This window comes from Erythrolamprus reginae, chromosome Z, assembly GCF_031021105.1.
Source record: "Erythrolamprus reginae isolate rEryReg1 chromosome Z, rEryReg1.hap1, whole genome shotgun sequence".
Taxonomy (NCBI): domain Eukaryota; kingdom Metazoa; phylum Chordata; class Lepidosauria; order Squamata; family Dipsadidae; genus Erythrolamprus; species Erythrolamprus reginae.
The window spans coordinates 33,571,095-33,594,114 of NC_091963.1; the positions used below are offsets into that span (position 1 = coordinate 33,571,095).

The 23,020-nt window shown below is 39.9% G+C and overlaps 1 protein-coding gene across 2 annotated transcripts in view; it reads left to right on the forward strand.

The window, feature by feature from the left end:
• The window catches only part of VPS50 (VPS50 subunit of EARP/GARPII complex), a 90,637-nt gene that overhangs the window by 43,083 nt on the left and 24,534 nt on the right, over window positions 1-23,020 (forward strand). Inside the window, exons 19-20 of one of the 2 annotated variants that reach the window (XM_070729003.1) lie at window positions 2,670-2,788; window positions 5,102-5,208. In XM_070729003.1, coding sequence (XP_070585104.1) covers window positions 2,670-2,788; window positions 5,102-5,208 — 226 coding nt within the window. The remainder of the gene's footprint in view (window positions 1-2,669; window positions 2,789-5,101; window positions 5,209-23,020) is intronic. The other variant, XM_070729004.1, reaches the window with a different exon arrangement.

The window sequence follows — 23,020 nt, forward strand, 5'->3', positions numbered from 1 at the left end:
AAAGAAGAGCTTCAGCATTAGCTGCTGTGAGGTTATCAGCATAGAAAACCAAATAGATAGATAGATAGATAGATAGATAGATAGATAGATAGATAGATAGATAGATATAGATAGAAAGATAGATAGACAGACAGACAGAAAAATAGATAGATAGATAGATAGATAGATAGAAATAGATACAGATAGATAGATAGATAGATAGAAAGAAAAATAGATAGATAGAAAAATAGATAGATAGAAAGATAGAAAAATAGATAGATAGAAATAGATACAGATAGATAGATAGATAGATACAGATAGATATAGATAGAAAGATAGATAGACAGACAGACAGATAGAAAAATAGATAGATAGATAGAAATAGATACAGATAGATAGATAGATAGATAGAAAAATAGTTAGATAGAAAAATAGATAGATAGAAAGATAGACAGATAGAAAAAGAATTCCTGTCTAGCTCTGCCTCATAACACATTATTAGATCCTATCCAAGCAAAGACAGCAACTACCACAAAATACCAATGCAGAGAGAGCAAGGAATAGTTACTCACCATTGGTTTTTTCCCCTCTCGGTTGGAGCAAATGGCTGCCTCTGCTTGAGCTAGGGAGAGGAACTACGGCGTGGGAGAGGGGACAAAAGCTGGTGCCTGCTCGCTCTGGCTCAAGCAATGGCGCCCTCGTGTGGTGACTTTGTCAATGACCCGAGTATAAGCCGAGGCTGTGTTTTTCAGCCCATTTTTTGGGCTGAAAAACTCGGCTTATACTCGAGTATATACGGTACTATTTATTTACATTTCAAAAGTTATATTGTAATAAAAAAACTATTAAAAGAAGACTCAAAGCTGCCCATTTGGAATTAGTCAGCAACCTTTTTAACTTGGGCATAACAAGTTAAAAGAATCAATAGTTTGCTCTGAGAAGTATAATATATTTCTCTTGTTTTAGGAATGTTTTGATACCTTTTATTTTATGTTACCCATTCATCTAATGAGTGCTGATTTGGAGTGGGCTGTAATTTTAGTAACTTCAGTGAATAGTATTATTTATTTATGTAATTAAATATTTAAACTACTCTGCCCTCTGCCCTTGATTTAATTCTTTAATTGCTGGATCTGAATTGGTGTTTGTTTTTTTAATGTGCATGCACACATACATTATATCACACAAATGTACTCACTACTACAGTTGACTTATGGTTAGTTTATGCCAGTCTTCTCTCTGTGCTCCAGACATGTTTGGAGTATAAGTTCCAAAATTTCTAGCCATCACAGTTGAGGAAAATTCTAGTTCTAACTTCTAACTCTTGAAGTTTGAATCTAGTTATGTCGCAGAAAACTGTTCACCTTTAATATGATTTTTTTTTTAAAAAACCCTAAGTTTATTGAAGTCACATCAAGTATCAGAAGCACCAAGGCTCTTATGAGTTCAAAGAATAAGCCAGTGGCATCACCGCTTCCCAGAGACACCCAGTAAGGGGTTCTTTTCATGTCCCAGCAGGGGCTGGAGTAAAGAATGGGAGCTCATTCCTTATCATGGCAGCTTTCAGGTCTTGAACACTGCTTGCTAACCTCCAACCCAGAGTCCAAACTATTTGAGCCATTGTACTCCCTGTTTGTTTGTTGAAGTAAACCAGCAGAACTGCCAAGAATGAAATCTTGCCTACTTTATATATGATGCTTCTAAAATTGTTGAGAATTTGAATGAATTAATGATGGTAAAAGCCTGGGGTTTTTTGCTCCTACAATTTTTAGATAACAAAACTCAAATTCATATTTGTACTTAATCTTTCTTTTGTTTAAATATGAGATCAAAACAACCAATCACTAGGAGATCCATTAATTGCATCTCTTTCATACAGTAATGTGTTTTTCTTTAACCAGGCTTTGGATCATTTATAGTTGAATTGAGATATGAGCTATTTTACATATGCTTTGCATTTATTATAGCTTATAAGGCTGCTTCCCAATTTAAAATAATTAGAATGAGTTAATCCTCAGTGATACAAGATGTCTGCAATGGGCAATCTTTTGACTTCCTCTAGTTTTTGCAAGAAACAATGTTCTGCAAAGAATTATACATTTGGAATTTATTTATTTGGAAACGTATTTTTGTTAAATCATAATTTTTGACAAATCATTACATCATTTTATTTGGATCCAAGTTTCAAATGCATATTGGGTGTGAGAACTTCCCTTCGCTCATCATCCCTTGTTTCTCTCACTTCATTAATAGCTCACATTCAGCATTCAAAAGAGGTTAAAATAAAATACTGATTACAATGTTTGCAAGTCTAATTCTGTTCTCTCTTGCACTTTAGATAGCAATGGAAAATTTATCCTAAGATAATATTTGATACTGATTAAAACAAGGTGTAGAGGCCAGATTTATTGGAGTGAAAATAAGAAAATGATTTTTAATCAATCTTTATTTCTTTCTGAAATTTCTAAAAAAAATTTGACAGGATATTCTGCATTTTCTGAAACAACAACGGCAAATAAATACAATGCTGTGAAATAGTAGAAAACAGTAAAATAAGACACTATAATTTATATTACTTGAAGCACTATTGCTCTGTAAATACATTTATATTCTAAGGGCCACTGAAAGTTTAATGGGGAGTTTGGATTGTCACAAAGAAACTGAAAATTCTTCCAATTTGTTGTTGATAGTATGAATCAGATGAACAAGAAAAGAGTGCCTATCAAGAGTATGATAGTGATAGCGATGTTCCTGAAGAACTGAAAAGAGACTATGTTGATGAACAGACTGGAGATGCTCCAGTAAAAAGGTACTTTGAGCATAGATATTTTACAATTTGTTCCATTCTTGAGAATTTGTTAATCACTTCAACGTTTCTAAAATTCAAAAAGGAAGAACATTTTTTTGCCTAGTGTGCTAAGCCAGCAGGAAAGATCAGGATCCTGTTTAAGATATTTTGGGTCACTTGCCAGAGTAATTGAATCCCTGCTGAATGGTCAAAGATTTCATTTGATGGCATGTAGTGGTCAGTTAAGTATTTTCTATAGTTCACAAACATGGTCAGGAGTATGATACCTGTACATCACAGGTGTCAAATTCAATTGCATCACATGATGCAATTGCTTCTGAATTACAGAGTGTTAACAAAAAATAATCTGTGCTACCAAACTTCATATTTCAGAGTCCTTCAATCACATGACTTGTGACAAGCAGTTAATAGAGAAGGCAGAGGTAAACTTCTAAGCTGAAGTCATGTAATTTTTCACTTAACAACTGCAGTTCTTTAACTTAGCAACCAAGAGAGAAAAAGAGAAGTGAGGTTGTAAGCTCATTGGGCTAATATGATTTTCCACTTAGTGCCCATGGTGATTTATTGTCAGTTTCAATTGTTATCACTAGGTGAAGGTTATTCCATTTGAGAAATTCTGCCTTTGATTCAGAAGATAATATATCAAGGTTATTAATTATGATCACCTAGTCTCCAAGCCCCGCTTAAATTAAAGCCTCTTTTTGAAGTGTGCTGAGTTCCCCTATTGAGATTATTGACATATCCATGTAGTTTTCTTGGCAATAATAAGCTATTGCTATTTTCTGGAATGTATTTTGAGTTGCAAGCCTGTGATTTTCTCACAACTCAAATCCAAGCCAGTCTGATTAGCTTTTTGAAATCTGTCGGTGCTGGTTAGATAGAAAGAAGTTAGGTAGATGTCTGGTTTAGGATTGTTAAAACTAATGGCCATTATAACACTATTGTCTTGGAACCTGAGGTCCTTGACTTCTAGTGAGGACGAGCATTAGGTATATCTTCAATGGAGAGAGAAAGAAATCCTCTATAATTGGAAAGAAGCTACATAACTTTTTAAGCATCTGTAACACTAAATTCCCCCATGTGTAAAGATTTGTTTTCTTGTAACATTCATTGCTTCCAAAATTAGTAAAACTTCAATTCTAAGGTATTATTGATTCGTACTCAACGTCAATACCTAACTTTTATTGTGAAAACCAGTAAGCCTGTTCTTTCTAGTCCTAATAATATTTATACAGAATAATAAAACAATATAAATTTCTTATAAAATTAAATGGTTATCTTCTGTATTTTCTAATCCAAACAGTAAAATGAGAGAGGGTGACAAAGAATAGATCCTAAAAGCAGTTTTAAGAAACTGCTGTTACTTCAGCAATTATTTCATTTGAATATGATAATAAAATGGGGGTAGGCAAGATATTACAATTTTCTCATGTTTGATAAAATTAAATGATTGAAGTTAAATTTTGAAAATGTCAGAACAAAAGTAATGAAAATGTATTAAAATATGAACACATCTTCAATTTTGTTTTATATTGCAAGAATTGTATTAAATTTTTAATCCAGTACAATTAATAATACAATAGTTCAAGTAATAATATAAATAATAATTCTCAAAGCAGAACAAATATTTTACACTCTTCATTTAATTACTGTTAAGAAAGTTACATACCTAAAAGAATAAAGACTGAACTAAAACTAATAACTAAAACTTTAAACTTGAACAAACTTTAATATCTATTGCTTAATTACCTTGCAGTAGAAATAGATTAAGAAAGGAAAGGGGTGCGGGGTGGGGAAATAACCAAACAAGGAGGAAAAAAATAAATGAATATTGGAAATGTGAGAAGGAAAAAAAACTTTCTTTGGTTTTCCCCCTCCCTCCCTCCACCCACCCACCCCTCTCTCACACACACACTTTCAACACAGTATTTATTAGGTATCTCTGATTTAAGATTTTTTAGTATGCAAAATATGTCATGACACTGATTTGGGATAATGAGAATTGTTCCCAGTATAGGTTACTAATTTGATATAGAATAGGGATGTCAAACTTGTGTTGTCACAACAGCATCATGTGATGTATCACAACTTTTTTTCCCTTTCACTAAACTGGGTGTGAATGTGGCCAGTACGTGATGCATCTGGCCCGTGGACCACAAGCTTGGTAACTTTGATATAGAATACACACACACACACACACACACACACACACACACACACACTGACATAAAATGAAAGAATATTTATTTTTCTGACGCTTTTGAGCATTTTACTGGATATATGTGTACTTAACAATTAATATCTTTAACTTAGTGTTTCTCGAGAAACTCTGAGGAGCAGGAAGAGATCAGATTATTGCCTCAACAAGGTGAATGCCCCAATTTTAACCAACACTACACTTAATGTAATTAGGCTTGTTGGTAAGTGAATTTTTGGGATTTTTTAAAAAAATGTGCATTGTGTGTGATTTATCAGATAGATAGATAGATAGATAGATAGATAGATAGATAGATAGATAGATAGATAGATAGATAGATAGATAGATATATTTTATGACGGGAACATAAGCTTTATTAGAAAAAAGGTTTTATCAGAGGTCTCCACATACTCATGAAAATATTATTTTATTTATTTTATTCAATATTTTTTAATGCCGCCCTTCGCTTTAGACTCAGGGCTGCTTACAACATGTTAGCAATAGCACTTTTAAACAGAGCCAGCATATTGCCCCCACAATCCGGGTCCTTATTTTACCCACCTCGGAAGGATGGATGGCTGAGTCAACCTTGAGCTGGTATACATATATCAAGCATTTCTTGGGCAACAGAACAAACACTGTAAAAATGCAAGGATGACTCATTTAAATTGTATAATATCACAAAATATATGTATGAACATATAAAGTTTCAGTATATGTGTGATGTATTTTGTTAATCTTTATTATAGTGTTATAGCCCAAAAATATACCAGATATATAAGAAATATTAGATGCATAGAGAAACACATAGATTGAAATCTGTAAACATAAACAGAAAGTTAGCATATAATATTGTAATAGAGGTACAGAATAAAGCAACCTGGGAGGATTCATCTACAGTCTTATTATGGTGGCATTATAAAAATATCTATCAATACGTATCCCATGTGGGGATGCTCTGTGAGGTCTTCCGTCTGCAGAATTCTGGGAGCTAAAGTCCACATATTTTGAAGTTACCAAGGTTGAAATACAGTGATCTATCCCATTCTCAAGAAATTCCTTGGCAGGCAGTGTTGCTTCTTCGGTACAATCGGGATACTAATGTATCACCCCAGTCTGCTTGAGTCTGTCTGTGTTTTATTTGTCTTATTTAGTCTCGGTGATTGGTATTGTTCTTTTGTATTTTGTGCTTATTTTTATTGAGAGGTTTTGGGTGCATATGTATCTGGCGTACATAACAAATATTATGTTTGTATGTAAGTTTTAAAAAACATGGTTCAGGTTTGAAGTACTCCCATTTTTTACTGTTTAAGAGCCATAACATGCACTATCTCTTGGTGGTGGTTGGTTCTTATGAGTCTCTATCATCTGCAACTTTGAGCGGAGGATTAGTAAACAGAGTCTCTGTCTTCTGTCATTCACCTTCAACCCCTAGGCTAGTAAAGGAGAGTGCTGACCGTGTTTGGGGAGGGGGCGGGAATTACCTGCTTCTCGTAGGCATTGGATTTTGCCTCAGCCTCACCTTCCAAATGATGGCACTAGCTTTGGAAGAACAGGCGTACAGTGATACCTTGTCTTACAAAGTTAATTGGTTCCAGGATGAGGTTCTTAAGGTGAAAAGTTTGTAAGACGAAACAATGTTTCCCATAGGAATCAATGGAAAAGCGATTAATGCGTGCAAGCCCAAAATTCACCCCTTTTGCCAGCTGAAGCGCCCGTTTTTGCGCTGCTGGGATTCCCCTGAGGCTCCCCATGGGAAACCCCAACTCCAGACTTCTGTGTTTTTGCGATGCTGCAGGGGAATCCCAGCATCGCAAAAATGAGTGCTTCACTGGCAACGGAAGTCCGGAGGTGGGGTTTTCCATGGAGGGGAGCCTCAGGGAAATCCCAGCATCGCAAAAACGGGTGCTTTGCTGGCAACAGAAGTCCGGAGGTGGGGCATCCCAGCGGCGGTGGTGGGTTTGTAAGGTGAAAATAGTTTGTAAGAAGAGGCACAAAAATCTTAAACCCCGGGTTTGTATCTCGAAAAGTTTGTATGACGAGGCGTTTGTAAGATGAGGTATCACTGTACTTCTAAATCAAGTCTTCTTGTAACCACTCACAAATTCCAGGAGCAATAATAATATTCTATGAAGTCAGGTGTCTATTGCAACACTCTTCTGCTTTTTGTGCTTTTTATATACCTGGCTTGAGTTTTTTGGTGTTGCACTCCTCCCATTATATACTCCTCCCATTATCAGGTGCTATGCAGCTTATGCAATACTCCTCCCATTATCAGGAGCTATGCAGCTTATGCAAAGGGCAATAGGAACAGAGTATTGAATGCAAAGGCAAATGTTATTCTTTACACCTTTATTTGACCTTGTGTGAATTTTGAATGTCTGTTTTTGAGAATGCATCGATTATTTAGAATGAACATGTTATATAATATTAGAAATTTGCTGGGTAAATAAATGGTGGAAATGTTCTCCTCCCCACCTCGTCAATATGATTAACATATATTATGATTTGGACTGAAGAAAAAAGAGTTTTATCCCATGCTTAATTATGGATTTTTGATACAGTGGTACTTCTACTTGACAACGCCTCTGCTTAAGAACTTTTCTAGATAAGAACCAGGTGTTCAAGATTTTTTTGCCGCTTCTTAAGAACCATTTTCTACTTAAGAACCCAAGCCCAGAAAAATTTCCCAGGAAATTTGAGAGCAGCACAAAGGGCCAGCCAGTTTCCTGCCATTCCCTCTCTAATCCATCTCGGGCTTTTCTGGTTTGCAAGAGGAACCTTTCAGTGGCGTTTAAGGAGGCTTTGTTAGTCCAGAGTGAACGAAGCCTTTTCTTTTCTCTGGGTGCTTGGCGAGGGAATAAACCTCTGCCAGCGCCCAGAGAAAAGAAACGCTCCCTTCACTCTGGGCAGCCCAGAGCAAACAGAGTGTTTTCCTTTCTCTGGGTGCTTGGAGAGGGAATAAACCTCTGCCAGCGCCCAGAGAAAAGAAACGCTCCCTTCGCTCTGGGCAGCCCAGAGCAAACAGAGTGTTTTCCTTTCTCTGGGCGCTTGGAGAGGGAATAAACCACTTCGCTGTGGTGACTCCCTCATTCTGCCTTCCATACACCCGGTGCGAGGTTGCCTCCCGGAGCATCTGGGCGTGGAAAGGCAAAAAGGGGTGCTTCGCCCTGGGCAGATCAACTCAGTTTTAGCCAAACCAAGGAGTCACCACAGTGAAGGAAAGGCACTGGCTACAAAGGGAGCAAGAGGAGAGGGCAGCCCTTCAGCATGGGAAGGAAGAGGAAGCAGGTAGCAGCAGCAGCAGCAACCACCTTTTGGTCAAAGGAGTGGGAGGTTTCCCTCCCTCTCACCACCTTGGTTTCTCTCTCTGGCACAATGTATGGGAGGTAGCCTCGCGCCGGGTGTATGGGAGGTGTGTGCTCCTCCTTACTGCCTCAGAGTCACTCTTCTTTTTTTTTAAGCCTTAAAGTTTTGAATTTTTTTGAGTCCCCTCACCTCACACTTCAGCAGCGACTGTCCTCCTCCTCTTCTTCCTCCTCCCACCCAAATTCCAAGCTTTTATTTCTTTCCTAATGGGTTTGCATGCATCATTTGCTTTTACATTGATTCCTATGGGGAAAATTGCTTCTACTTACAAACTTTTCTACTTAAGAACCTGGTCATGGAACAAATTAAGTTCTTAAGTAGAAGTACCACTATATTTTTTTCCCTGCACTGTTTGCCTCATACATGAAAAATCATGCTTTTGAATTTAACAAACAATAGGTAAACACAAATTAATGTCACTGAATTCAGAAGAGGAAGATTCTTGTTGATCAAATAGTTCATTTTACAGGTAAAAATAAATTATTGTGAAATAAAGAAGGATCTTTTTTCTATATACATGTATAGCAAGCACACTTGATCTTCCAAAGCTATCAATTATGATTTTTTCTATTTGTTTTACAAACAAATCTTTATTTGTATCAGAACTGAATTGGAGGTATTCAGCTCCAATACTGAATACTTAGTGTTCAGCAACAGATCATTTCTGTCTGGAAATAATATTCTTACATGTAGGGAAGGTATCTATAAACCTTTTAGCACTGCATTATATGCTACATAGAGTCCCGGTCAGCGGAGGTTAATATGGCAATATCTTATTGCAATATTTTAACAGAATCAATGATGTGTTAAACAGGTATGTGTTACAAGGAAGCTTTAAATAGTTTGGTTGCTTTGCTTGCTACTTAATCTTTTTAAGATATAAAAGGTGATCGTTGGAGAATTTGCTACTTCTGGATGTGGGTCAGTATAATCTCTGATGAAACATAATTTGTTTCAGTATTTAAAGGGATTTTTCATAGCAATCCCCAATCAGGTGACTAATTAGTTTATAACTTAAATGGATTTTTATCATATGGATTTAAGAGAGCATAATTATATTGTTTTCAACAGAACCTTATTTTTATGCTTTTTTTTTTTTTGCTGTAGTGCTCTTTTCCCTGAGCATTTTTTTGATATTTCACTATGTTTGGAGAAAATCTACATTGAGTAGCTTCACCTAAAAGCATGAGTTGTAATTCTTTAGAATCATCTGGGATTCTGCCATAATTAGGTTAATAAATTTTGCCAATACAGTGGTCCCTCGATCATCGCGAGGGTTCCGTTCCAGGACCCCTCGCGATGATCGATTTTTCGCGAAGTAGCGGTGCGGAAGTAAAAACACCATCTGCGCATGCGCAGATGGTGTTTTTACTTCCACCGCAGCAGCGAGGAGCCGAAGATTGGGGTTTCCCCGCCGCCTCGCTGCTGCCGCTTATCCGCCGCGCGCGCCGCCGGGGCTTCCCCCACCCACCCGGTTGGTGTTGTTGCTTCCCAGCTGGGAAGCGGGCCTCGCGCGCGCGCCGCCGGGGCTTCCCCCCACCCACCCGGTTGGTATTGTTGCTTCCCAGCTGGGAAGCGGGCCTCGCGCGCGCGCCGCCGGGGCTTCCCCCCACCCACCCGGTTAGTGTTGTTGCTTCCCAGCTGGGAAGCGGGCCTCGCGCGCGCGCCGCCGGGGCTTCCCCCACCCACCCGGTTGGTATTGTTGCTTCCCAGCTGGGAAGCGGGCCTCGCGCGCGCGCCGCCGGGGCTTCCCCCACCCACCCGGTTAGTGTTGTTGCTTCCCAGCTGGGAAGCGGGCCTCGCGCGCGCGCCGCAGGGGCTTCCCCCACCCACCCGGTTGGTATTGTTGCTTCCCAGCTGGGAAGCGGGGCCTCGCGCGGCGCGCCGCCGGGGCTTCCCCCACCCACCCGGTTAGTGTTGTTGCTTCCCAGCTGGGAAGCGGGCCTCCGCGCGCGCGCCGCAGGGGCTTCCCCCACCCACCCGGTTGGTGTTGTTGCTTCCCAGCTGGGAAGCGGGCCTCGCGCGCGCGCCGCCGGGGCTTCCCCCCACCCACCCGGTTAGTGTTGTTGCTTCCCAGCTGGGAAGCGGGCCCCGCGCGCGCGCCCACGCCTTTGCTCGCGCCACTTACCGGGGCAAGAGGGGGAAGACCCAGGGGAAGCCGCTCAGCCCGGTGGGGAAACTCCACCATCTACGCATGCGTGGCCATAGAAAAAAAAAGGCCACGCATGCGCAGATGGTGTTGTTTACTTCCGGGTTGAAAACTCGCGATATAGCGTTTAGCGAACATCGAGATCGCGAAACTCGAGGGATCACTGTACTCATAGCCAAACTCTTAGTATCTGTCTTTGGACTAATAATCTGTTGTTATGTTTGCTTGCTTAACACTATACAGAATTATCTTCATAAAAATTGATAGCTATTTTAATCAACTTTAGTGGATCTTGTCATATATAAAAAAATTCAGGAGTTTGAAGTAAGAAAAATAAGAAAAAAATCCTAAATCCAGCTCTCAAATTGTTCCTTCTTAATTATTTCCATTATAATTTCTATAAAACGTATACCTAGATAGCCTGAAAGGTATGTTGCTGAAATTTTCAGCCCTGCTTTTAATATTGCAGTAGTTTGGGTGCAAAAACCTGGACACAGCACAGAATAGAGATATACATTGTTTTTTGAACAGCTGCGTATGAATGTTGATACCTCTCCAGAATAAAATGGGATATGAAATATGGAAATCATGAAAACAAATACCCCTGATTTATTCTATTCATCTCATACTTTTGTATGTTCATCTTGGGCCTAAAAGTACATAACCCTATATTGGGAATGTTAAACTGCGCCTACTTTATATGTTATAAATATTCAAAAGTTATATGGAATGCTCTATTTTTTGTTGTTTCATTTTTAACAAATTTATATTATTTATACATATCAATGCATGAATAGTGTGATTCCTGGATACCATACATTTTGATACAAATAGGCATAATATTATTACTCATAATCATTACATTTCATTTTGTTTCATATTGTTTAAACATACCACCCTTCAGTTTCTAAATCTCCGTCTTAGTATTACATATACAGTGGAACCTCAAGATACGAACCTAATTGGTTCCAGGGGGAGGTTCGTAACACGAAAGGTTCGTAAGACGAAACATTGTTTCCCATAGGAAACAATGTAAAGTCAATTAATCCGTGCAACCAAAAAAAAAACCCCCCGCAAAAAAAACCGCTGCCGCCCGGCTGTGACCTTTTAAAACAGCCCCGCGGCTTCCCAGCCGGGCTGGGGGACTTCCCGGCAACCCCCCCCAGCCTGGCTGTGACCTTTTAAAATGGCCGCGCGGGTTCGCCGTTCGGAGGCTCCTGGGAAATAGGAAGGAGTGGGGCCAATTGAAATTCTCCCATCTGCAGCGTCATCGGTCTCCAGGCAGACTCTCTCTCAATTTCGGCCGAGGGAGAGTCTGCCCGGAGACCGATGACGCTGCAGATGGGAGAATTTCAATTGGCCCCACTCCTTCCTGATTCCCAGGAGCCTCCGAACGCGTTCGTAACTTGAAAAAAGTTCGTAGGAAGAGGCAATTTTTTTCTGAACCCCGGGTTCGTATCACGAGTTGTTTGTAAGACGAGGGGTTCGTATCTTGAGGTACCACTCTATTTTGTTTTATATATATTAATCCCCTCTTATTTCTATCACTTTTAACTTTTTCCTCATGCATTTACTGTTTATTTTCTATTTTCTGTCTTTCACCTGCTTTATTATTCATATTTCCTTTATTTTGCTCTTCACATCTATTTATATTAGTTTCATTCTTCATTCTTTCATTATTCAGTGTTTCCATGTACATTTCTAGTACCAATTACAATCATTTAAACATTTAAAGTAAATCTATTCATATTCTTTCCAATCATCCAATCTCTGAGTCTACTATTAATACACATTTACATTAAAATATACTCTTTATCTAATCACCCATTGTTTAATTTTATCATTTCACTGCTAATCATATTTTATGCATATTTCATAATACTATCATTCAATCTCTAATTTTCCAATTAATACTTAATTCTTATTCATAATTCCCATATTTCACTCTTTATATCTATTTATATTAAATTATCATAATATCTGTCACATTACAGCAAAATAACTATACAATCTATATAGTTATAATATTAATGCACATATTTTAATTAAAATATATTCATGGAGGATCTTTTACTCTTTACTAAATTGAAATCTTCAATTGGAATCAATGTACCAGATGGGACAGTTCTTCCTGACTACGGTACTTAAGAGAGAAGCCATCAAGTCTAAACATACATTATGAACTACACCCCTCAAGGAAACAATATAGTGGATGGCTATTAGTTTTCATTTGCCAACTGCAGTTGCAGTTCCCGAATAATTTTCAGAGGTTAATACAATAGAGAGGGCATTGCTATATATCTTAATAGTGGTCAGGTCAAAAATAACTCTAATGTCCTGGATGCTCTATGAGCTTAGTTGTTTTCATGTAGACATTTCATTACTCAAACTAGGTAACATCATCAGTCCTAGTAGAGAGTTGTGTTTCCTCTCATTTTATATTCTGATGGCTTGTCTTGTCAGTATTGGTGGGTGTAGTGAGTGCTCCTTATCCATCTCTAGTCATGTCAGATTCTAAGGTGGATGAGCCAGGCCCCTCTGGATACCCTGGGCCAGTGGGTTTGCCAGCTGATGCAGAGAGTAAGAGTGGGGGGGGGAGTGACCTGAGTTAACCCGAGGAACCCGGGGGGGGGGGGGGTAGGGGCTGGTAGAACATTGGGTGAGGAAGACATTAGAGTGGATAATCCATGGTTAGATGCCAAATACAGGAGATTTCTGAGAAGGCAAGAGAACTTGCCTAGTAAAAGGAAATAAGCTTACAGCTTTACCTCTTTGCGGTGTGATGTCACTTCCAGGCATTATAAAAGCAAAGGATTTGGGGTAATTGGGTGTGGGGTTTCAACGCCATTCATGGCAGAGTTGTTAGAGTGGGTAGGTGTTTGAACAAGGCTTCAAAAACAGGATTCCTGCCTCACTAAAATACATTCTTTGTTGGGTGATGTTTGTTTGAGATTCCGGTGAGTTGGTTTATTCTTTTGAATGATAAATAGACTCTGTTATCTAAGGAATGTCAGTAGGCCAAGTTGGCGCTTTTCAGGGACTTTGTTTATGCTTCACTCCAGAGAGGAAAATCACTCCCTTTTCCTTGCCATTCAATCTGCTTTTCACTGTGTGTTGCTTTTATCAATATAGAGTGTGATTTTACTATGGAATAGTGGCTTGGTGGGTTTGCTCCGAGAGGCCGTGCACAGAACAGTGGGGGTGAAGGTTTTTTGATTGGCCTGTTTACTATTAGCCCAGAGCATCAGTAATTCAACCCTACATGCATGATAGTACAAATATCATCCTCTAACAGCATTAATCATCCTTTGTAAGTCCCTATTTCTCGTGTGGCTGCAACTTATACCTTGGGTCAGAGCAAAGGCAAAGCTCTTGAGGCACAGATTCCATATGTGTATCCAGCTGTCTAGGGGCACAAGTGAGACACAACTTAGAAACATAGAAACATAGAAGACTGACGGCAGAAAAAGACCTCATGGTCCATCTAGTCTGCCCTTATACTATTTCCTGTGTTTTATCTTAGGATGGATATATGTTTATCCCAGGCATGTTTAAATTCAGTTACTGTGGATTTCCCAATCACGTCTGCTGGAAGTTTGTTCCAAGGATCTACTACTTTTTCAGTGAAATAATATTTCCTCACGTTGCTTTTGATCTTTCCCCCAACTAACTTCAGATTGTGTCCCCTTGTTCTTGTGTTCACTTTCCTATTAAAAACACTTCCCTCCTGAACCTTATTTAACCCTTTAACATATTTAAATGTTTTGATCATGTCCCCCCTTTTCCTTCTGTCCTCCAGACCAGCGTTTCCCAACCGGTGTGCCGCGAGACACAGCCAGGTATGCCGCGAAGCCTAGGGAAGTTCCAGCTGGGCGGGGCGCTGCCGGACCGCCGGTGCCTCAGACCTGGAGCTCCCACTAGCAGCTGTCCTCCGGCTACTGCCCGATGCAGCTGTTTCCGGCGCTCTCCTGCTGGGCCCCAAAGAAGGAAGGCGGGAAAAAGGAGAGCTTCATTATTCGTGCCTCCTTTTTCCCACTTTCCTTCTTTGGGGCCCAGCAGGAAAGCGCTGGAAACAGCGGCATCTGGCAGTAGCCGGGGGACAGCTGCGAGCACCATTCCCCGTAAGCTGCCCCCTCTCCTCCGACTTTTCCCTGCTGCCCGAGCCGTTTTCTCTTCATGGCACACAGCCACACAGTCCCGGACTCCCGGATCACTCGCTTTTCCGGCAGCTGGCTTGCTGGCTGGAGAAGCGAGCGGTCCGGGAGTCCGGGACTGTGGCTTTGCGCCATGAAGAAAAAACGGCAGCAGGGAAAAGTCAGACGGGCTAACGGGAGGCGGCGCGCGGCTGGGCGCTGCGGACGTCTGGGAGGGCGAGGGGGCTGATCGCTGCTGCCTCTTAGCTGCAGAGCCGGCTGGCGGAGGCGAAAACAACAGCCGCCGGCTCTCTCCCTCCACTCTCTCCGGCTCTCTCATTTTCTTTTTCTCTCTGTTGCCGGCGTGGTGAATGAGAGAGAGAGAGAGAGAAAAAGGAGGGGAGAGAGAATGAGAGAGAAAGAAAGCAAGAGAGAGAGAGAAAGAGAGGGGGGAAGGAGGGAGAGGGAAAGACATAGAGGGAGGGAAGGAGGGAGAAAGAAAGAGAGCAAAAAAGAGAGGAAGAAAGAAAGAAAGAGGGATGGAGAGAAAGAAGGGAATGGAGAGAAAGAGGGAGGGAGAAATAGAGTGAAATGGAGGAAGAGATTTTTTTTTGTCCAAACTTTTCTTTAGCCCCCCCCCCCCCCCCCCAGTGTTCCCCAGAATTTTGAAAATATGAATAATGTGCCGCAGCTCAAAAAAGGTTGGGAAACACTGCTCCAGACTATACAGATTGAGTTCAATAAGTCTTTCCTGATACGTTTTATGCTTAAGACCTTCCAATATTCTTGTAGCCTGTCTTTGGACCCGTTCAATTTTGTCAATATCTTTTTGTAGGTGAGGTCTCCAGAACTGAACACAGTATTCCAAATGTGGTCTCACCAGCGCTCTATATAGGGGGATCACAATCTCCCTCTTCCTGCATACCTCTAGCTATGCAGCCGACTTGTTCCTTTGGACAAGTTTGGAGTCAGCAAACAGTTAGTCTTTGAACCAATAACAGTCCTGTTTAATTAGGATTCGGCTTCATATTATTCTATCCAGGCTCTCACAGCTTCGGGGTCAGGTTTTCCATGATATTTCTAGCCTAGCCTAGCCCAGCCCATGAACTATGCTAATGATGCCTCATCCCAATATGGTTGATAACTTCCCTCATCAGACTTACATAGATATTAGAGGGGAGAGAATCTGTCTCAGGAAGACTTTACAAGGGAATGACTTTTGAACCATTATTGTAGTTCTGTCCATTTAGGAAAGATTGGAGATACAGTACATGGGTAAGTTGAACTTGTAATTCCCCAAACTTTGAGGCATCTCAAATTGGAGTCAAACTATAACTTTTTAGCTGACAGAATGTGGAAAGTAATTAAATTCACAGAGAGGAAAGACATTGCATTCAGTGAACTGGTTTAACTTTTATCTTCCATTCAATCATGTTTGATTCTCAGAAACTACCTGGACAAGTAACTTCAGTTTTCTTGACAGGGGTTTTCAGAAATGGTTTTCCATTGTCTTCTTAGTGCTAGGAGAAAATGACTGGTTCAAGATCACCAAACTGGTTTTATGTCTAAGATTGGACTAGAAAAGTACTGGATGGCGAACCTATGATACAGGTGCCACAGGTGGCATGCGAAGACACATCTGCTGGCACGTGAGCCATTGTCCTAACTCAGCTCGTATGTGCATGTATTTATTTATTTATTATTTGGATTTGTATGCCGCCCCTCTCCGAAGACTGACCAGCTGATTTTTGACTTACACAGTGGCTCTGGGAGGGCGGTTTTGGCTTCCAGAGAGCCTCCAGGGGAATGGGGGAAGGCACGTTTACATTCCCCCGGCTCCAGGGAAGCCATTGGAGCCTGGGGAGGGCAAAACACGAGTCTAGTGGGCCCACCAGAAGTTGGGAAAACAGCCTGTTCCCAGCATGGGGGGCGGGGGGGGCTGTTTTTGCCCTCCCTTGACTACTACTGCAAACTGGCTCTCAATATAAATATAATTAAGTTAAGCCTTAATTAAGTTGAGCCTTGGTGGTTCAGTGGTTAGAGTGCTGTACTGCAAGCTATTTCTGCTGATCACCGTCTGCCAGCAGTTTGGCAGATCGAACCTCAGTAGGCTCAAGTTTGACTCAGCTTTTCATCCTTCAAGGTCGGTAAAATGAGGACACAGATTATTGGGGGCAATATGCTTGCTCTCTGTAAACTGTTTAGAAAGGGCAGCTTTGTTCACATTTGCTTTCATTCCCTTTGATTTTTGTGCAATAAAAAAGAACTTTCTGGTCAAGACCATTTTACTGATTGGTTGCTAGTTTTGAAGAAACAAGTTGAAAATTTGGTTTAATTTTATAGCTGGAATGAAGAAATGTTCTTGGAAAATAAATAGTATTGAACTGCACAATGATTCACTGATAAACAAATGTTCTTGGCACCTACTGGGAAAAAATAAGAGGGACAAGATTTAGGTGAGAGCACTTTATTTTTCCCATGGGTTCTTAAATATTGTCCTTCAAACTCTTTGCTAACTAAGTATGCCATATTAAAAGAAAAATTGGTTCCTTCATGGCAAGAGTAAATTATAGGTGTTCTTAAGTGCTTGAATTATTATGTTATAGCCCTAAAGCGAAATGAATGTCAGCTAGAAATAGAAGTTCAGAAAAGGTACAGAACAAGTATTTAATTTTGTTAATGCCATTAAAAAGGGGGGAAATGTTGTTTAAAAGTATATGTGGGCATTTTGTACATGTTTTGCTGTGCAGTTTATCTTACTACTACTTACAGTATATGTTTAGGATACGATATTATGTGTATACCACTGAAAATATGAAAGAATCAGCTATTTAACATTAAACTATATATTGGGGAGGGATTTGTATTTTTCAGAGTATAAGACTAATAGGGAGTTGTTTAAGAGGGATGGTTTGCATCCATCATACAGAGGTGCCCAGGTGCTCGGTGAGGAATTCAGAACTTTTTTGGACAGGCATTTAAACTAGGTAAAGGGGACAGAGATGTACCAGATGTGGAGGATTTCTGTCCCCGACCAATGAGGATAAATCAGTTTCTGGAAGCTTATGAAAAGGGAGCTGTAAATAAAATAGATGTAGTTGCTGATGATAAGGGGCAAACTAATGAAAATAATGTTCTTCGGGTAATGTACACAAATGCTCGAAGCTTGAGCAACAAGCTCTGTGAGTTAATGGCCATAATATCTAGAGATAATTTGGATCTGGTTGCCATAACTGAGACATGGTTTAGGGATTCTAATGAATGGGAAATATCCATACCAGGATATACACTGTATAGGAAGGATAGAATAGAGAGAAGGGGAGGTGGAGTAGCCATTTATGTTAAAGAAAGTCTAAAAACAATACTAATTCAAAATACATGTAAAGATCTGGAGACCCTCTGGATTTGCATGCAAAATAAAGACGGTTCTGTCATTAGAATTGGGGTGATCTATAGGCCTCCAGGGCAATCTGAGGAACATGACAACAAGATGGTGGATGAGATTACCCTAATGGCAGTAAAGGGAGATATTGTGGTTATGGGTGATTTCAACATACCTGATGTTGACTGGAATATCCCCAGCGCCCTTACATGCAAAAGTAAGAATATAGTAGAGGCCTTTACAGGAGCAGCTATGGCACAGCTAGTTAAGACACCAACTAGAGGGGAGAATATTCTAGATTTAGTTTTTACCAATGGGAATCGGGTTTCAGAGGTCAAGGTGGGAGAAAATTTAGGTTGCAGTGACCATCTATGTTTGTGGTTTGATGTAAAAACTGATGGTGAGCAATCCTATACTGCAACCAAAGTATTGGATTTCAGAAAAACAAATTTTAATGCAATGGGGGAATATTTAAATAATGAATTAAAGGGGAGGGATAAAATGGCAGGAGCAAGCACCCAGTGGACTGTATTAAAAAAGGCCATCTTAAAAGCCACAAGACTTTATGTAAAGCAAGTAACTAAAGGTAAAAGGAAGAAGAAACCGCTATGGTTTAGCAATGATGTAAGGGCTATAGTCAATGAAAAAAAGGCTGCCTATAGGAGGTATAAAGAGTCTGGAAGTATAGCTGATAGAGAGGTGTATAAAATGAGACAGAAGGAGGCGAAACAGATAATATATGCTGCTAAAGCCTCAAAAGAGGAAGAAATAGCAAAATCTGTAAAGAAGGGGGATAAAACCTTCTTCAGATATATTAGTGATAGGAAGAAGAAAAACTGCAGCATCACAAAGCTTAGTACCGGGAATAATACATACATTGATGGGAATAAGGAGATCGCTGACCATTTCAATAGCTACTTCTGTTCAGTTTTCTCAAAAGACACCTTACAAAATAATAATAATACTATAGAGGGATATAGCATTGCTTCCAGCTGTACGGATTCAGCTCCAGTGATCTTAGAAGCCGATGTCTTAGAAGAACTTGAAAGATTAAAGATAAATAAGGCAATGGGTCCAGATGGCATCCACCCCAGAGTTCTTAAAGAACTCAGATCTACCATTGCTACCCCCCTGATTGATTTGTTTAACAAATCCCTGTTAACAGGAGATGTTCCTGAGGATTGGAGAATGGCCAGTGTTGTGCCTATCCACAAGAAGGGCAGTAGAGAAGAAGCTGGTAACTACAGGCCAGTTAGCTTGACATCAGTTGTAGTTAAAATGATGGAGACTCTACTCAAAAAGAGGATAAATCAGCATCTAAAAAACAATAACTTATTGGACCCAAATCAGCATGGCTTTACTGAAGGCAAATCGTGTCAGACTAATCTCATTGAGTTCTTTGACTATGTCACAAAGGTGTTGGATCAAGGTGGTGCCGTGGATATTGCCTATCTGGACTTCAGCAAAGCCTTTGATACGGTTCCACATAAAGAGCTGATAGATAAATTAGTGAAGATTGGACTTAATCCCTGGATAGTTCAGTGGATTTCAAGCTGGCTGAAGCATAGACATCAGAGAGTTATTGTTAATGGCGAGTATTCTGAGCAGAGTCAGGTTACAAGCGGTGTGCCACAAGGGTCTGTTCTGGGTCCTATTCTTTTTAATATGTTTGTGAGTGACATAGGGGAAGGTTTGGTAGGGAAAGTTTGCCTATTTGCCGATGACTCTAAAGTGTGCAATAGGGTTGATATTCCTGGAGGGGTCTGTAATATGGTACATGATTTAGCGTTACTAGATAAATGGTCAAAGCAATGGAAACTGCAGTTTAATGTTTCCAAATGTAAAATAATGCACTTGGGGAAAAGGAATCCTAAATCTGAGTATTGCATTGGCAGTTCTGTGTTAGCAAAAACTTCAGAAGAGAAGGATTTAGGGGTAGTGATTTCTGACAGTCTCAAAATGGGTGAACAGTGTGGTCGGGCGGTAGGAAAGGCAAGTAGGATGCTTGGCTGCATAGCTAGGGGTATAACAAGCAGGAAGAGGGAGATTGTGATCCCCTTATATAGAGCGCTGGTGAGACCACATTTGGAGTACTGTGTTCAGTTCTGGAGACCTCACCTACAAAAAGATATTGACAAAATTGAACGGGTCCAAAGACGGGCTACAAGAATGGTGGAAGGTCTTAAGTATAAAACGTATCAGGAAAGACTGAATGAACTCAATCTGTATAGTCTGGAAGACAGAAGGAAAAGGGGGGACATGATCGAAACATTTAAATATGTTAAAGGGTTAAATAGGGTTCAGGAGGGAAGTGTTTTTAACAGGAAAGTGAACACAAGAACAAGGGGACACAATCTGAAGTTAGTTGGGGGAAAGATCAAAGGCAACATGAGAAAATATTATTTTACTGAAAGAGTAGTAGATCCTTGGAACAAACTTCCAGCAGACGTGGTTGGGAAATCCACAGTAACTGAATTTAAACATGCCTGGGATAAACATATATCCATCCTAAGATAAAATACAGGAAATAGTAAAAGGGCAGACTAGATGGACCAAGAGGTCTTTTTCTGCCGTCAGTCTTCTATGTTTCTATGTTTCTATGTTTCTAAGACACACTGGAATATAAGACGCACCTTAGTTTTTGGGGAAGAAAATAGGGAAAAGAATCTGTTTACCAGGTATTCATCTGTCTAGTGTCCTTAGTCTGGTCAGCTTCAGCATATTATTTTATCCCCTGATTAAGGGCTTAACATTTTTTTTTTAAATTCTGAGAGAGTAACAATGAAAGAGCTTGCAAGCCAGTAAGAGCTGGGAACAGCATTAGCACCTGGAAAGAAACAGTCTGAGCAAGTAGAGCTTGGGTACATTAATAGCATCTGGTTAGGGTCGGAAAGAAACATCTGGAACAAGAAAAACCCCTACAAAGACAGGGTTTGGAATACATTCTTGGTAGAGAGTAACAATGAAAGAACTGGCAAACTTGTAAAAGTTGGGAACATTGTTAGCACCTGGTTAGGGCTTGAAAGAAACTTACTCAGAGCCAGAGTAATGAAAAAACCCTGCAAAGACTTAGGGCTTGGAAAATATTCTTCACAGAGAGTAACAATGAAAGAGCTTGGGTACATTAATAGCACCTGGTTAGGACTGGAAAGAAATATCGGGAGCAAGTACAGCAATGAAAAAAAAACCCCTACAAAGACAGGTTTGTAATATGTTCTTGGCAGAGAGTAACAATGAAAGAGCTTGCAAGCCGGTAAGAGCTGGGAACATTGTTAGCACCTGTTAGAGCTGGAAAGAAACATACTTGGAGCAAATTAGAGTAATGAAAAAACCCCTGCAAAGACTTAGGGCGTGGAAAACATTCTTCATAGAGAGAAACAATGAAAGAGCTTGCAAGGTAAGAGCTGGGAAGATCGTTAGTAGCTAGTTAGGGCTAAAAAAAAAAGCTACATTCAGAGTATAAGCTGCACCCTAATTATCAGCTTCTTTTAGGGAGGAAAAAGGTGCATCTTATCTTCACCCATATCAGGGCATAGAAAAAATTACATCATAAATTAAACTCAGTAAATTACATTAATTCTCTGGGTGTATGTCAGTGTCTTTTAATTCTTTGCAAAATTTAAATAGTTTAAACACAATGTGCTGTTATTTGTAAGAAAATTGGTATGATGAAATCTGTATCACAGCCATTGAAAACAAAGAATAAGAAGACAAAAACAAACAAACAAAGTAAGGACCAAAATAACAGAAATAAAAACATGTAGGAGGCCAGTCTCATACAAACTAACAAGAGCTGAGGTGGCGCAGTGAGTAGAGTGCAGTACTGCAGGCCACATCTAGCTGACTGCTAGATCTGCAGGTCAGCGGTTCAGATCTCATCACTGGTTCAAGGTTGACTCAGCCTCCCATCCTTCCGAGGTGGGTAAAATGAGGACCCGGATTGTGGGGGCAATATGCTGGCTCTGTTAAAAAGTGCTACTGCTAACATGTTATAAGCCTCTCTGAGTCTAAGGGCGGCATTTCAAAAAAATTGAATGAATGAATGAATGAATGAATGAATCTTGTAAATTAATAAAAATTGATTTGCCATATAACCTGGTCAAATGTTCTGTAGCTATAAGTCACATTTTCAATGCTTTGCCAAAATACAGAAGGATTATTGATGGTGAAATCTGTACAGGTAGCAAAATCTTGCATGGGGGCGCATGAGCACATGTGTTTTGGCAAGTTTTTTTTGCTTCCCCCAGCGGGGGAACTACCAAAACGTGCCCGATGCGGGAAGCAAAATTGTGCTCGGTCCTGCACTCACTCACCCGAGCCGCAGAACTGCGCACAATTAGCCATTCCTGCAGCAGCCCACCACTGGCATTGCTTAATAGAAGGACAAATCATATGCCATTCTTGTCAGATTTTGGACAGAACAGAAAGAATTGGAGATAACCAATCCTGCAAATAGCTTGGCTCTGTGAAGAGTTTTATAAGTGCTTTGCACTCAGAAGCATTAGAGAAGCATTCATATGGCAGAATAATTCTATTTCTATAATATAGAAATAGAATAATTCTATATTCTGGTTTCATTTGACATAAAAAAATACACTGTGCATCTCTTACACAAAGGCCTACAATATTTTATGATTATGGTATATTTCTTTAAGGATAATGATTTTCATCAGAAAATTCAGCATAAATAATTTATAATTTCCATGATTTATGATGTCCATATTGTGACATTTGGGGTGGAAGATATGGCACTGAATAAAAAATAGAATATGTATTTGAGAATCTTAGAAAGGAAAAGCAACATTTTTAACAGACATGTCTGTACCAAATTCTAGCATTACAACCCACCTAATTTGATCCACAAAATTAATGGTATTAAAGTAATAAGCCTCTGTCTCACAGTTAAGAAAAGTATGCCAGGATGCCAAACTGAAGTTCCAGGGGCCAGATTTGGTCTATGAGGTTCTTAGATCCGGTTCTAGAAACAGCAAAGGACCAACCC